This window comes from Podarcis melisellensis (assembly GCF_964234715.1).
Source record: "Podarcis melisellensis genome assembly, chromosome: 14".
Taxonomy (NCBI): domain Eukaryota; kingdom Metazoa; phylum Chordata; class Lepidosauria; order Squamata; family Lacertidae; genus Podarcis; species Podarcis melisellensis.
In genome coordinates, this window is record NC_138546.1 from 27,268,289 (window position 1) to 27,284,663 (window position 16,375).

Sequence of the window (16,375 nt, forward strand, 5' to 3'; positions counted from 1 at the left end):
TGCTAGGTTGGCAGGAGTTCAAAGGTAGCAGGAAGCAAAATCTTCCTGGTTTATTTACCCCACTCGAGCAGGAGGAGGAGTGAAGCAGGAGCAATTGGTCAGCTTGCACAATCATAATGCTTGATCCTGATAAACCAGGAATACTGGCTTATTAGGCTTGTTCACACATTACACTGAACAGAGGTACAATTTACTTATTTTTATTTTATTTATTACATTTGTATACCGCACTATACCCACAGGTCTCAAGGTAGTTACCTAATAAAAACACAATATAAAAACACATAACACATAATAAAAACAAAAACAACCCAATAAACCCATCTCTATACATGTACTAGTGTTTATGTGAAAGAGTGCACACTTGTTGAGGTGTGCAGCCCAACTATTTGTGTACGCAGGTGCACAAATTGTATGCTTGTTGAATGTGCAATGATTCAGCAGAGATTTGTAGCCAGGTCACCCCAACAGAGTCTAACACTGTAGCCACTCTTGGGTGACTTGTTTATTCAGATTTTACATGCAATCCCATCATGCAGGATGCGGGTGGCTTACAAAAGGATATAAGAAGTTTGGAAACAAAACTAATAAGTGGTTTTCAAAATGACTCAGGAATGAAGCACCAACATATCCTATTTTGCAGAAAGTAGCCCCACATTGAAGGGCTGTCCAGTTTAAAGATAAAGACCCCTGAGAAGGAAGAGCCTTGAAGTTGCCCATCAGCATTTAGCAAAACCTGCATAGCAGACCAGAAGGTCTATTTAGGTCACCTGCTCACTGTCTTGCTCCCTGGAATGTTGCATACAGGAAATGTTGCATAAATTACACAGCTTCGGTGTAAAAAAACCCCCAAAACAAAACACCTCTAAGCAGTTTGGAAGAAATATTAATACTGTCACTTAAAATAACAGCCATAAACAAGTAATTTAAAATGTTTAAAAGGTCATTAAAATTAACAGGAAAGGAGATTAAAACTTGTCAATATCTAAGTCTCTGAAATGTTTTAAGCAGGTGTCAAAAAGAGTACATTGAAAGTGTTGCGAAGTATAGCTGCTGCCACATCAAAATAACAATTTCTTAAAACTACAACCTGAGTATTGTGTGGCAGCTGTAACAATGTCAGCTTCACAGATCAAAGTGGTCAAGTGTGAAACATATGGCATAAGGCAATTCTGCAAGTTGTTACATTATAATAATTCTTTTAAAGTTTGCATTTGTTTGCAGATATTAACTTCTGCAAATTTGTTTCTTCATTTCTTCCCCTTTCAGCCAAAGCAAAAGTGGCTAGGAAACATCATTCCCCCAACCCCAAGATAAAATTGCCCTCTTTGGGCAGCAAAAGGTTTACTGTTTCAAAGTCCCTTCAAAAGGCCCTCGGCTGATATTACTTGCACTTCGCTTACCTCAAGAAGGGCTGATCCATCCATCAGCGAGCCAAGCCATGACTCAAAAGCCTGAACACTCAGCAAAAAGCAGCAAAGTGACTCAGCCCCTTAATAAAAGCTTCCCACATCACTGATGGGAAGTTCTCCCAGATATCAGAAAGTGAATCACTTGACAAACAAACAAGGGCCAGAGGGCCCTTGTAACTTGCAAAATCTGGGCTTTTTCCAAGATCTGGATCCAGGAGGCTTAGAAAGCGCAGTTGTTTAACAAAGACCAACCCTGAAGGCAAGGTGTTTCTGCAGACCAGAGCCACACCCTACGTGTGGCTTGTAATCTGTGACTGTGTGCAGGAGCGTGTGCATGGACGGAAGTGTGGCACACCCAACTCCCCACTTCTTCTTACAAAACGGCAGTGCTCAAAGTGGGTAGGTAAGACGGGAAAGCCTCCGGAAAAAGGCTCAGAGCTGGCTCAGGATTCCAAGGGAAAGCAAACCTCATGCTAGGTAATTTGTTAAGGACGACATGTGAATTACCTGGCTAAACATTTATTCATTTGCTTATCAAGTTTTATACGACCCATCAGGCCAAAACAGCCCCCATCATGGCAGCTCATGGCCCAGAAACACAGAATTGTACAAGTGGAAGGGGCTCCTAAGAGTCATCTAGTCTAACCCCGAAATGCAGGAATGACAGCTAAAGAATACCTGCCAGATGGCCATCTGACCTCTGCTTAAAAATCTCCATCAAAGGAGAGTCCATCGCCTTCTGAAGTAGCCAGTTCCACTGTTGAGCATTCAAGGGATAAATTTTATGAAATAAATAAATAAATAATAAAAAGGAGAGGGGAGGGGAGCAGAGGGGGGAAACCAACTATGTGAGTGTGTGTTAACTTTAAAAGCGATATAGCCAATAATAATATAAACAAAGCCCTTTTTGAAATAAAATAAATAAAAGCTACAGCTTTCTAGGCTTCTGTTTTGATCACTGTTCCACAGCAACTGCTACAACCAAGGTTAAAACAAAAACTGGACATAGAAGGCAAGAAGTTACAAAAACTCAACATTTCAACCTGTGACTTCCAAGGTCTTGGGACTGGAGATCTGACTGTAAGGCAGAACAGTAAACCACATGGATTGCTGAAGTGGGGTGGGGGGAGAAAGAGAGTATACATTATTTTTTTAATAAAAAAAAGAAGGAATTCAAGTAAGTAGGCAGGAACTTACTGGAAATGGGATACCTTTTGCCCAGAAAATTCATTAAGGGTGAGGAGAAAGAGGTGGGGGAAGGAGTCGGGTTTCATGCTTCTTGGCCTCACATCGTGTTCCACATGTGCAACAGCTGTACTCCTCTGGAGAGAAATATTCCCCACATCCAATATGCAGGAGCCACAGCTTCCGAGCTAACAAGAGCTTAGCAACAAGAACAAACCAAAAATGTTCAAGGAAGGGTTTTAAGCCCTCTGTGTCCATTGAGGAACCTCTACAATCGGCAGAAGAGGAGTCAGAGACTATGTTTTACAGTGATACCTCAGGTTAAGTACTTAATTAGTTCCGGAGGTCTGTTCTTAACCTGAAACTGTTCTTAACCTGAAGCACCACTTTAGCTAATGGGGCCTCCTGCTGCTGCCGCGCTGCCGGAGTCCGATTTCTGTTCTCATCCTGAAGCAAAGTTCTTAACCTGAAGCACTATTTCTGGGTTAGCGGAGTCTGTAACCTGAAGCGTATGTAACCTGAAGCCTATGTAACCCGAGGTACCACTGTACAGCACACTCAGTTGACGCAGGACACAAGGAAGGTTTTTAACCCTTCCCCACTCGCCATGGCAAGTGTGACATTGCCCTTTGGTGAGCACGACCTTCTTCCTTGAGAGATGACGATCCTTCTTAGACTGCTATGTCCAGAACAGGGCACAGTACTCCAGGTAAGGTTTCACCAAAGTAGAAGAGAGTTTCTTAGGATCTGGATCTGACCTCCCCAATCTGGTGTCCTCCATACGCTTTGGTCTACAATTCCCATGACTCCAGCCAGCATGGCGAAGCGTTAGGGATGATGGAAGTTGTAGATCAAAGCACTGGAACCAACCAGGATGACAAAAGCTAATCTGGACACAATATTTCTGTTGATACAGCCAGGAATTGCATTGGCCTTTTTAGCAGCCCATGTGGGGGCTCACATTCAGCTCAGGGTCCATGCAGAAAGAAAGAAAAATCGTAGTTGCTTTTCACATGTACTGCTGTCAAGCCAGGTATTGCCCATCCTATATTTGTGCATCACTGCTCTATGCCCTGCGAGCAAAGCCAAATTCCTCCCCCCTGCATTTGCAACCAACTGTGGATGTTCAGGAGCAACAGGCAAAATGAGAACCTTGGGACAGCTTGGCTCCAACCATCCAGATTTCATGAAGTTCAGTAAGCAACAATGGGTCAACCAGTGTCTCTCCTACCATGCAGGACAGGTGAGTGCATAAGTTGGATAATGCTGTGAATGCCACCATGAGTTTCTTAGAGGAAGAATAAGAGATAAAGAGAGAGAAATAAAGGAAGCAGAAAATATCAGAGAGGGTAGACTTGCTCCAGGGTAAAGCGGCTCCACAGCAGAGTGGTGGATAAGCAATCCGTCAAAAATGGCCTGGGAGATGGGGTGTGCATGCAAGAAGCCCACAGAGATGAATGCTGCAGTATTATGAAGACTGGTTAAGGTTTACCGCCAAACATCTGTGGAATGCTAAGGCGTGCCCAGAGGTGGCACATAGCTAACTATAAAAAGGATGTTTTCAACTAAAAGCCAAAGTCAGCTGCCTTCCCTGCATTTAAAGACTGTTAAAACGATGCATCTGGAAAACGAGTAATAAATATTAAGTCCCTTCGGAAAGATCCTGATCTTTGAACCAGGCACGATTGGGGCTCACAGGAACTGCCCTGCTGGATCAAGCCAGTGGACACCTAGCCCAGGGTCCTGTTCTCATAGTGGCCAGCCAGATGCCTGTGGGAAACCTGACAAAAACCAGGACCTGAGTGCAACATCACTGCTCTCCCCACTTGTGATTCCCAGCAAATAAGAGTCATCTCGCTTCCTTTTTACATTGGGTGTTGTTGTTGCTGCTGCTTACATTATTTTTATAGCATGCGAGACTTAGCCAATGGTTTGCTATGGCCAGTACAGTTGTACCTTGGAAGTCAAAGGGAATCCATTCCGGAAGTCCTTTCGACTTCCAAAGCATTAGCCTTCCAAAGCGCGGCTTCTGATTGGCTGCAGGAAGCTCCTGCAGCCAATCGGAAGCTGTGGAATCCCTGCCAGATGTTCGGCTTCCAAAATAACGTTCAAAAACTGGAACAGTCGCTTCTGGGTTTCGATCATTCGGGAGTCAAAACGTTAGAGAACCAAGCTGTTCGAAAACCAAGGTATGGCTGTATTTCCTTATTAAGCTGAAATATGAACCAGCTCCTTTGATTCTCCCCTCACATGAAAAACATTAAACCAGCAAATCTCTAATTAGCCATAGTTTACTGTTCCATCTGAACTGAGAAACTACAGGGAAACTACTGTTGCCCATTCAGAACAAGCCATGGAGCAAAACTTTGTTTTATTCATGGCATGTTCCAAAGCTGGTAGCCATAGTTTTCAGGGGATTGATGATTAATTACAGACTTCCCAGCTTAAACATGGCTCACAGTAAAGGGAGGAGTGAAGGCGCTAATTGCATGGGCAAAAGGCTTGCATCTTGGCTTAACAAGCAAAGACACAATCATCAGGATACAGCCAGGTCCTCACACTCACTGGCACCACCAGCCCTCTTTATTTCATACCCTTACAAAGAATCTCATCACCATGTGAGTAGTCACGCATTATGAATCAAAGAAAAGATTCCGTGACTGGACTAATCCAGGAAGACTTAGGAGAAGAGAAAAGTATTCAACAAATGGCAAAAAGATCACAATGCTGGGGATCGCTTCACATCTAGGGCATTCCATAGGGCTGCTGCCACAACACTAAAAGCCCATAAGCTAGTAGCAGCATGCTTTACTGTAGGGACCCCATCAACAAATCTTCAGCCACAGATCTGAGCAACCAGGGAGAGATACAGCTTTGCAGATTCTCTGGTGCTTAATCATACAGGGCTTTTTACACAAGTAATAAAACCTTGAAACGAGCGCAGTAGCTAACCCACAAGCAAGGGACTGCCCTCTCATTGCCCCTTATCTCAATTTGAGGGAAGATACTAGCCACCTTCAAAGGGCTGTTGTTATTACTGAGATAGCGCACGCAGAGGTCCTCTGTAATATTACAGCACAAGGAAGAATGAACTCCGTAATTATCTTTGACTATAGTTTATGGGAGCCACACTAGGAAAATTATACCCTGCAATGAACATTACAAAGCTATAAACCAGCCTTTGCCAGCCTGGTGCCCTCCAGACATTCTGGAATACAACTCCCATTTGCCCCAGGCAACACAGGTTGATGGGAGCTCCAGTCAGAAACATCTGGAGGGCACCAGGTGGACAAAGGCTACTGTGAATTTATAAAAAAAAAACCTTGCCCCTCTTTCCACTTCAAGGTGCCCTGAAGGCCCTTCTTTCCATCTTCAAAATGGTGCACAGCCCTTCTCCCATCCCTTTGCCTCCAATAGCTGTGTGGTGCCAAAAACATCCCAACATATACCAGGAGATGCAAGACACACAGGTGTTAGCAATGGACTCCTGCTCTCTTCAGCTTCCTGTTTGCAATTCCCCAAGAGATCATAATCCGGTTGGAAGAATGCAGGCCAAAGATTCCAGCATCCACAACCTTTCCTAAGAGGAAAGTTTACAACTTTGGGGGCTGTTTAATTCAGAGAAATGGAGAGGAAGAGGCAACGCAATAGCAGTGTCTAAAATTATGCGTGAAGTTGAGGAAGTGGGTAGAGAAAAGCTTTTTCTCCTTGTCTTATAAAAACAAGAAATTGAGGACATCCAATGAAATGGAACGTTGAGAGACATAAGCAATAATTTCTTTACACAGCACATAGCAGAACTATGGAAGGGGCTCCCAGAAGAGGCAGTGATGGCCACCAACTCAGATGGCTTTAAAAGAGAATTGGGCAACTCACAGAGGAGGATAGGGCTGTAACGTGGTTACCGGTTGCTGAAAACTACAAGAGGGGAAAGTGTTCCTGTTGCATTCTGGTCCTGCCCACATATTTCCCATAAAGCATCTGGTTGGCCAATATGAACAGGATGCTGGACCAGGTGAGTCTCTGGTCTCACCCACCAGAACTCTTCTTATGTTTTTAAGCAAAAGTGGGATTACAACAAGCATTTGCTAAAGTTCAAGGGAGGAGAGCCTCATCCAGACACCCACATTCTACCAGTGCTCTAACGCTTCCTTGCTGTCTCCAGCTTTTCACGGCCAATCAACACAAACACCTTTGAACTGGAATCCCCTCTCCCTTTTTATATTTTTAATCCAACACATAAATGTAGGCAAGGACAAATTGTTTATCTGGACGATCCAGAAATCCTGCAATCTATATCTATCTTGCAGATTTTGTGCAAAAATTCACAGTGGAAATGCTGCAAGTCCCACCAGGGCAGAGAGGTGGATGAGCACAGGCAAGTCATAGACGAATCTCCTGTCTCCTTCGTAAGGGTTTGTGCCCAAGAGACTCTAGCAGTTATACTGCTGAAGACAGAGTTCGGGTTTGGGTTTGATTTTTTAAAAAAGAATTTCAGGGTTATGTCATCTGGTACAGGGCTGGAAATCAGGAGCCATTTCTGATTAATTGTTGTTGAATTATTACGAGTTTTCATTATTTGTTTACTGAATTTTTGTTATACTATTGTGCCTATAAATACAATATTGATGGAAATCTTAAAAGCTCATTTTTAAATGTTCTTTTATTATCATGAGCTGATTTGGGTTCAACATAATTATCAGAGAATAAAATCAGAACATTTTGCTCCCTAAAACACCCCCAAAATCTTCTGTGATGTAGAGCAGAAATCCCATTGCATATAAGGCCCGATACACACTATACATTCCACCTGCCAATCAATCATCAGAACTGTAGTTAAGGGTTCTAGGAGCTGTCATTTTGTGAGGGGGTAAACTAGAGTTCCCATATTTCTTGGGTGGTGCTTTCAATTGATGGTGTGTACACAGCCCTAGTCAATACAGAAATGATCCCCTGGACTTCCCTGGGGTTACAAAATCCAAGATCCAAGGCTCTATAGATTTCCCTAACCACAGTTTCTTATTACTCCCCTCACTGGAAATGTTTCAACTGTTTGATGCTTCACCATGAAGAAAAAAAGAACAGTTTTGCCAACTTGCGTTCTTCCTGTGGAAATTAATATACAGTATCTGCTGTGACCCTGTGCTTGCAGCCACTATCATTCTCCTAAGGCACTTGCAAGGTATCTACATTTAAACACAGACAGCCAGGACTTCATCAGGCATCATTAATCCTGCATTGTTACACATTATCCCACTTTAATTATCTAACCACAGAAGTCAATAGAATGACTCTGAGGACCCAGCTAAGGCGTAAAGGAAGCAAAAGAACACTCTGGGCAATTCCCAGAGCACAGAGATTTATTTTTAAGTCACTAGGCCCATTGTGCTCATAGAAGAACTACACCCATTTCTTCGGAGAATGTTTGTTTCTTGAAACAAAAAGAGCCAGTCGCAGCAATACCCAAGATTTCTTTAAATTGCAGACACTCTCTACCAAAAACCAAGATCACTATGGTGAAAGTTCAAGAACACGTTTTAATCAGGCTGTCCCTAGAAGCAAAAACTCTCCAGATCCTAGTTGCAAGGCTGCACACATCATACATTTAAAAAACAAGAACTCCTGGGACGTGTGTGTGTGTGTGTGTGTGTGTGTGTGTCTGTGTGTGTGTGTGTGTGTGTGTGTGTGTGTGCTTTCAATGTCCTTTAACAGTATGGTGTGTGTACAGTTTCAGCCCATCTACTTGCAGAATCCAAATTTATCATGGTATAAACTGATACCTAGCAATACACTCAATGGTGCTCCACAAGACTCTGTTGTATTTTTGGAGAAGAGGTTTCTCATTCAAGGCGAACCACCACCCACTTGGCAAAAGGGCTCTAGCAAATGCTTGTCCTGCAGTGACCAATTCCTAGCCTGGCTCTCAGGATGCATTCTCCACATTCCCTGAAAATTTAGCTCTCTTCCGGTTTACTTACTGCCTCACCCATATTGTACCTTGACCACAACCTCCCCATCCGAACTGTGCGTCTGATGGAGCCGCCATCGCCACCCTCTTCCTGTGTGGAAAACTATGTAGTTTTAAGCAGGTCCAGACCAACCGTTTAACACACTTCCCATACACATTTAAAGCACACGACTTCCCCCCCAAAACACCTGGCAGTTAATGGAGCTGGGAACTGTAGCTCTGTAAGGAGGAAACTGCAGTTCCCATGATTCTTTGGGGAGAAGCCATGTTCTTAAAATGGGCATAGGGAGTGCTTTATACGTTGTTTTAAACTGTTTCTAATACAGTCGACTCCTCACTTACACAGGGGTTACATTCCCAGGTACCGCGGATATATGTGAAAACGCGTATAATGGGGAACACCATCTAAAAAGCCTGTACATACCATCTAAACCTCTGGAAATCCTTGAAAAGCCTTTCAAAAAACCAGCAGAGCTTACCAGACATTCCCCACCCCACCCCGCTCTTTTCATGTTTCTAGTTTTCACACTCTTTTCAGGCCGTTTCTGCCCTTTCCATGCCTTTTCACAGTTGAAAATCAATTTGTTTATTTCCCGCCACCGCGCATATACGCAGCCGCACACGAGTTGAACACATGTTAACTGGAGAGTCGCCTGTACTGTTTTTACTGCTGTAATCCATCCTGGGACCTCAGAGTTAAAGGCAGGTAATAAATTAATAATATTGATTATTATGGATGGTGTGGATGCAAAAGTGGGAGAACAAAGAGCAGGCAGTACTCAGAAAACCCTCAGTCTGGAAGTGCCACAGGTCTCAGGGTCCTGCAAGACTGAACGTCACATACACTGTAAAAGCAGGAATATAGGAAGTGTCTTCATTCAGAGTAAGAACCACTGATCCATCTAGGTCAGTACTGTCTCCAGGGTTCTAGGCAAGAGACTTTCCCAGCCCTACCTAGAGATGCTGCCAGGGACTGAGCCAGGGCCCTTCTGCAGTCAAAGCAGATACTCTGCCACTGAGCTATGGCACCTCCCCACTCTCTCTACAGATCAAGGTGCTTTCTTGAAGCCTGCAACAATACAGTGGAACCTCGGTTTTCGAACCTAATCTGTTCCAGAAGACCGTTCGGCTTCCGAAAAGTTTGAAAACCGAGGATCAATGGGCTGGTCAATGGGGGGGGGGATGAAAAACACGGCTCGGAAGCCGTTCAGCTTCTGAAAATCGTTTGAAAACTGGAGTAGTTTTTGGCATTCAGGAGCCGAAACCTTCCAAAACGGAGGCATTTGGGAACTGAGGTTTGACTGTACTTACATATTCACAGCCCTTCTGCCCACTGCAAGAATTCAGAGGGCATTGGGCCCGGTTGGGTAAAAAGCAGGCAGAGAGAGATAAAAAGAGATGAGAAAGTGAAGCAGTATGAAGGAAATGTATTGCAGCCAGTAACCAGAGCATATTGGGATTAAAGGTGGATCTGCATGTGAAAAGGGCGGACAGCTATTGGTCTATATTATTTCCTGAGGGGCAGCTGGGTTTGTCTCTTGCAGTAAAAACAATCAAAGGAGTCTTGAGGCCCCTGACAAGACTCACACATGTATTATAGCAGAAGCTTTTGTCAGCTGTAGCCCAATTCACCAGATGCATGGAGTGAAATCTTAGCTGGAAGGTTCCGGTATATATAAGAGACAATCCTAAGGTGGGAGTTGAATGGCAATGAGATGCAAACAATAACAGTCAGTGGTAACGGGGGCCTAAATGTAGGTTCAAATAGGCACATCTTTTACAGTAGCAGGTTGGTGATAGTTACTCAGCATTGTGGAGCACTGACTGTAGGAGGGCACAAACCACCCATGACGAAACTGGCTTAGATAACAGAGATACTGTAGCAAAGATAAGCCACTTAACACATGTAGTGTGATAAAAATGCCTTGTCTCAGTGTAACCCACAAACTCTACCTTTATTTCAAAGGCAGCAGCACAGTACGTCCAGGGGAAGAGGGAGGAAGACCCAGAATTTAGAATTTAAATGTGAGCCCAGTTGAGTTCTGGGCCTCAGAACAAATTCCTGCGCTCAAAATTATTTTTGCACTCCAGTGACAGTTGGAGGAACTCATGATTCTAGTTTTGCTTTTGTTCTTTAAAGTGTATCTTACAAATTGTATATCATAGACTGACTTGTGTCCTAGATTAGCACCCTGCCACCCACATCCACACAAAAGGATGTCAACAAAGATGGCAGGCGGACCTTGCTGGGGAGAGCATTCCACAAATAGAGAACCACCAATGAAGAGGTCTTCTCCTCCCTTCAAGCCTCCCTCGAAGGAGGAACCAGGAGAAGTGTCTCAGATGAAGATCTAAGGTAGGCTTCCTCAAACTCAGCCCTCCTGATGTTTTGAGACTACAGTTCCCATCATCCCTGACCACTGGTCCTGCTAGCTAGGGATCATGGGAGTTGTAGGCCAAAAATATTTGGAGGGCCGAGTTTGAGGAAGTCTGATCTAAGGTTCATACTGGGAAAGGCACTCCAGAAAAATACTGGAGTCATGAGCCGTAAAACACTGTAATAAACCAGCACTCTGAATTGGGCACAGAAGCGTACAATGCATAATACATGTACACCCATGTTAAAAGTGGTGCAGCAACAGCATTTTTCACATGGTGGCAACTTAGGCACACCCTGGGATCAACTACAGAAAGCCTCAGAGGCACTCCCAGCTGGATTCCCAGTTAGAATCCAGAGCAATGTATGTATTCTGGAGAAAAGCATACCTCCAGACACCTCAAGAGAGAAAGAGAGTATCCCTGACAGGGGAACAAAACACACACATACCAAGGTCATGGGCCAGTTTGAACAAGGGGGACAATTCCATTTCAGCCACAAATAAAGTGGTTAGTCAAGACCCCTGACCAGGAGCAAAGCAATTCCACAGAGAACACTTCCTACTCAAAATGATGCAGGAAGGAGGTCAGCCTCATCTGTAGTCACTCCCGAAACCTACCAGCATAGGACACCACAAACTGATTGGGATTTCTTAAAACTTTACAACGGATTTACTCACATCCTGAAAAAGTGGCCTACATTTCATAAAACAATTAAATAAAGCGAAATAACAATGGGGGATGTCAGGAATCGCCGCCCCATACAAAGAAACATTTCAGTCCTACACGATACTCTCCATCTTCCCAGAGGGGCCAAGCGCAACAGATGCCCCTTTGTGCAAGCCAGCCACTCCATACTAAATCATTCTGACAGCCAAGACACACATTTACAGAGCGTTAGGAAAGCAGGAGGCAAGGATGGAAACAAACAGGGGGAGAGACACACACACAGAGAGAGAAAGCACTATTTCAGGACTTTCTGGACAGTATAGCATGAACTTTAGCCTTTTTTAATGAGAGAGAGAGAAGCAGTGATGATGCCTTATAGCTCAAAAGAAAAGAAAATTTTCAAAGCTGCCAAACAGCTCAGTTTTTCCAGTTCAGCAAAACCTCATAACAGAACGCTAAGCACAGCAGCTCCCACCCCTCAAAGACACTTCTGAAACTTTACAAACTTCCCAGCTCATGCGTGCAAAACATGAGTGGTGTGTGCCTGCACACGCAATGACAGCCACGCACGGAATGTAAAGAATGAATGGCCAAAATAACAACCATGATTAATTACTTGGCCCATATAATAATCCCCACCCTGTTCAGCTTAGGTGTTACTGCCCTGCCCGTAAGAAAGAGCTGCCGTCGCCTGGGCCCACCAAGAGTCCTAGAAAACAGAGTCGTGCTGGTTTCAATGCAGTTAGTTACGTGCAAGTTTTTTTGCGTAGAAGTGGAAGGAACACCAGCATTTGGCACTAACGGGAATAAAGCAAGAGACTCACGCTGTTATTTCCAACAGAAGAGGAAAGTAAACGAGATATGGACGCACGGACCCCAACAGAATATTTGTAGGCTCCCCAGTTTGCATAACACACCTACTGTATTCTACAAATGCAAGTTAAGGAAGGCCTTGCTCTTGGGCAGCCTTCGCCAACCTGATGCCCTCCAAATATGTTTTGGGCTAGAATTCCCATCAGCCTCGTGCCTGCAGAAGCTGAAGCCTCTGACATCTAGAGGACATCAAGATGACCGAGGCTGTTCTTGAGTACCTTCTTGAGCCCAATGGTTGCCATTAATTTGATTCTGAATTGATTTTTGAATGTATATTACCATATTTTTTGCTCTATAAGACTCACCTTTTCCCTCCTAAAAAGTAAGGGGAAATGTGTGTGTGTGTGTGTTATGGAGCGAATGCAGGCTGCGCAGCTATCCCAGAAGCCAGAACAGTAAGAGGGATCGCTGCGCAGCCTGCATTCGCTCCATAACACACACACACATTTCCCCTTACTTTTTAGGAGGGAAAAGGTGAGTCTTATAGAGCAAAAAATATGGTAATATACATTCAAAAATAATGTATACATGTAATTTACACTCTTGCTATTCTGGCTTCTGAGATTCAGGATATTTTTTTGTTTTTTTGTTTTCCTCCTCCAAAAACTAGGTGCGTCTTATGGTCTGGTGTGTCTTATAGAGCGAAAAATACGGTAATTAATTGACTGTGATTTTATGTAAATTGTGCTATTTTTGCTGTTTTAGCCGCTCTGAGCCCGGCTTTGGCTGGGGAGGGCGGGATATAAATAAAAAATTATTATATTATTATTATTATTATTCTGCAATCGCAAGTCTACCAGTACCTCTGTGGGTTGTGAGGGAAGAGATACACAAGAGCTGCTATGGATCAAGACTGTCCATCACTTATCCAGACATCGCTGAGGAGCACTACATTCAATGCTTAAAGGTCCACTACTTCTCAACAGTGAGGTTCTATTTCTTTCTCAGAGGACGTCTGCATGAGCCTGACTTCCAGTACAGGGGAGGGGTTTCCTGTATCAGAGTGTCTAGCTGCCTGCATACAGATACAATGGTACCTATACGCTTCAGGTTACAGGCTCCACTAACTCAGAAATATTACCTCGGGTTAAGAACTTTGCTTCAGGACGAGAACAGAAATCGTGCAGCAGCAGCAGCAGCGGGAGGCCCCATTAGCTAAAGTGGTGCTTCAGGTTAAGAACAGTTTCAGGTTAAGAACGGACCTCCGGAATGAATTAAGTTCTTAACCCAAGGTATCACTGTACCTAGAAATGAGTCACTTCACACCTGCTTCTAAATCAAAGTGCACCTCCCTCATATATATGCTTGAGCTTAACTAACTACTAACTTCTTCCAGGGAAGACCAGATCTTTCATGCTCCTCAGTCCTACCCAGAGGCCCACAGGTTCCGCATCCTTGTTTTGGAACATAGAAACCTGCCTTATACCAATCCAGACCCTCGGCCCATCAAGAGCAGGGTTTCAGACAGGGGACATTCCTCAGTGATTCCTGGAAATGCCATCCAAGCAAAGCAGATGTTCTACTGCTGAGCTACTGCCATATATGTGAATCTGGCCTCTTCATTATACAGCTTTTGGGGAATGCTGAAAAGACACCTCTTGACCCTGGCATTTGACATTTCAGTTGTGTACGTCCCATCTTATTTCTTGCAACTATAAGTTGTTTTGAACTGTTTTCAACATTGGGCTTCAATTGCTGTAAGCTGCCCTTGGACCTTATGGGGATGGGCAGGTAATTAATAATACGGTAATATTAATAACAATACATGGATACAGCTGCAGCAAGTCTTCTTGATGAAAGCACTCGCTCTCACTCACTCACTTGGGCTTTCTAAAATGCCAAAATAGAACTATGAGCAGGTGAGCTGACCTTCCAAAGACAAGACTATAAACAAAGACTATAAAGCAGCTTTCCACAACCTAGTGCCCACTAAATGTTTTGGACTACAATTCCCACCAGCCGCAGTTGGCATGGTGAGCCCCAGGTTGGGGAATGCCACCAGAAAGTACTTCATGATAGAAATCAACTTTATATTTAAAAGAAAATATTCTGTTTATAATTTTCACGATATAAAGTGAGATTTAAAGAATTCAAAAGCTGTTTTAGAAAATGCATGTGTATAGATTTGCAGGACATAAAGTTAAAAAGCAGTAGTTACACTCCTTGCATTTCCAGCTTCTTAAGGATGTGTAAATGCTCGGAGGTGTGGAGAGGTTGTCCCCAAAGTGTCCAGCTGTGTGCAAGAGGCTCGATCAGCCTCCCCCAACCAGGCACCCTCCAGGTGTTTGGGAGTTGTAGTCTAAAACTTTTGGGGGCACCAGGTTGGCAAAGGTGGCTTACACAGCACCTTGAATGAATAAAGGAGATCCCAGGTCTTTTACACAGGGCCACTTCTAAGAACTATACCACCCTTTCATTCGGACTGATGGATCCAGTTTTCAAAAAACTCTCAGCACAATCCTAACCATGCCTACCAAGAAGCAGACCCTAATGAATTCAAAGGGGCTTCTTCCCAGGTATGGGGTAGGTGCTCGGATCGCAGCCTCAACGCGCTGCACAGGGGCAAGGAGGAAGAACAGCCGATCCCCTACTTTTTTTGCTATTGTTCCACCCCCGCATAAGACCAAGTCCAAATGCACGGTTACAAGCGACACGCCGGAGATCCCGCTTAGCAACCCACTTTCCTCGCCGCGTTGCGGAAGAACCGGTCGGCGTGGTTTCCTGTGGGGCCACCAGGTGGTTCAAGGAGGGGAAGGGGTCTCCCCAGCCTAGCCAGAAGAGGTTTCAGAGGGGGAACCAAAAGCAAAAGCAGCGGGAAGTGTGGCAGGACCCCAGAGGCACCTGCTTCCCCGCCTCCGCCGCACGCCGGCCCTCTGCCCATGCCCAGAGGCGCCCCTCTCCTCACCTGGGGATGGTGATGCACTTGGTGTTGACGCTCTGGGTGGTGATGGCCTTCTCCAGCTCGTCCAGCTGCCCGGTCTTCTTGAGCTTCTTCACCAGGCTCTTGACCGCCTTCTCGCACCACTTCTCCTCCTGCCCGTTCTGCTCGCCTTTCTTCCAGCCCAGCAGGCGCTTGACGATGGGGGGAGTGAAGGGCAGGATGGACGACATGGCTGCGCCGCCGGCGGCCCCAGACGGGGAGGAGGAGAGACGGAGACGCGAGAGAGGACGGCCAGCCGGCGGCGGGAAAACGACGGAGAGAAAGCGAGAGAGGCGCCGCCAAAGACCCAACAACTTCCCGAGACGAGACGAACTTGGCGGCGGCGGCCCCCGGGCCGACCCGCTTGGCTGCAGCAGCGAAGAGCAGGCGGCCGCGGCTGCACAAAGGCGGCGCGCGTCGGGGTCGAAGCTGCAAGGGGCGGCCGCTGGCCGCCTTGGCCTGGGGACAAAGCCGAGGAGAGCGCCGCAGCTGCTGCAGCAACCTCCTCCTCCTCCTGCTTCAAACTTTCTCCTGACTTCTTCTCCGGCTCCTCGGTGAAGGCGCCTCTGGCGGTGGCTAGAGCAGCGTCTGCGTCGGCCGGGCCCTCCCCGAGCTCCTCCTCCTCGCTGCGTTTTCTTCCGCGCGTAAAAACGCGCGCTCCGCGGCCCGTCTGAGTCTCATGCAAATGCGCGGGCCGCCCCCGCCGGAGGCGAAGCGAGGGGGCGGAGAGAGGAGGAGGAGGCCGCTTGCCGGCGGCCCTGGCACACCGGACGCCGCTCTCGGGACAGGCCAGGCGGCGCGGAAGGGGAGCAAACAGGGGGAAAGTTTCCTTCCACCTCCCCGCGCAGCGCACTATCTTCCGACGAAGGCGGGGGTTTTGCCTGTTGCGTCTCAACCTCCCTGCGCTGCTGGTCAAAGCCACAAAATCAGGAGAGAAAGTGTGCCGTAGTGGTTAGAGCGGTGGCTCCCAAA

The 16,375-nt window shown here is 45.7% G+C and overlaps 1 protein-coding gene across 1 annotated transcript in view; it reads right to left on the reverse strand.

Moving 5' to 3' along the window:
- Positions 1 to 15,775, reverse strand: part of SMAD3 (SMAD family member 3) — a 66,560-nt gene extending 50,785 nt beyond the window's left edge. Inside the window, exon 1 of the mRNA XM_081888693.1 lies at positions 15,389 to 15,775. Within this exon, the coding sequence (XP_081744819.1) occupies positions 15,389 to 15,594 (206 nt within the window). The 5' untranslated portion in view covers positions 15,595 to 15,775. The remainder of the gene's footprint in view (positions 1 to 15,388) is intronic.
- Between the last annotated feature and the right edge of the window lie 600 nt (positions 15,776 to 16,375).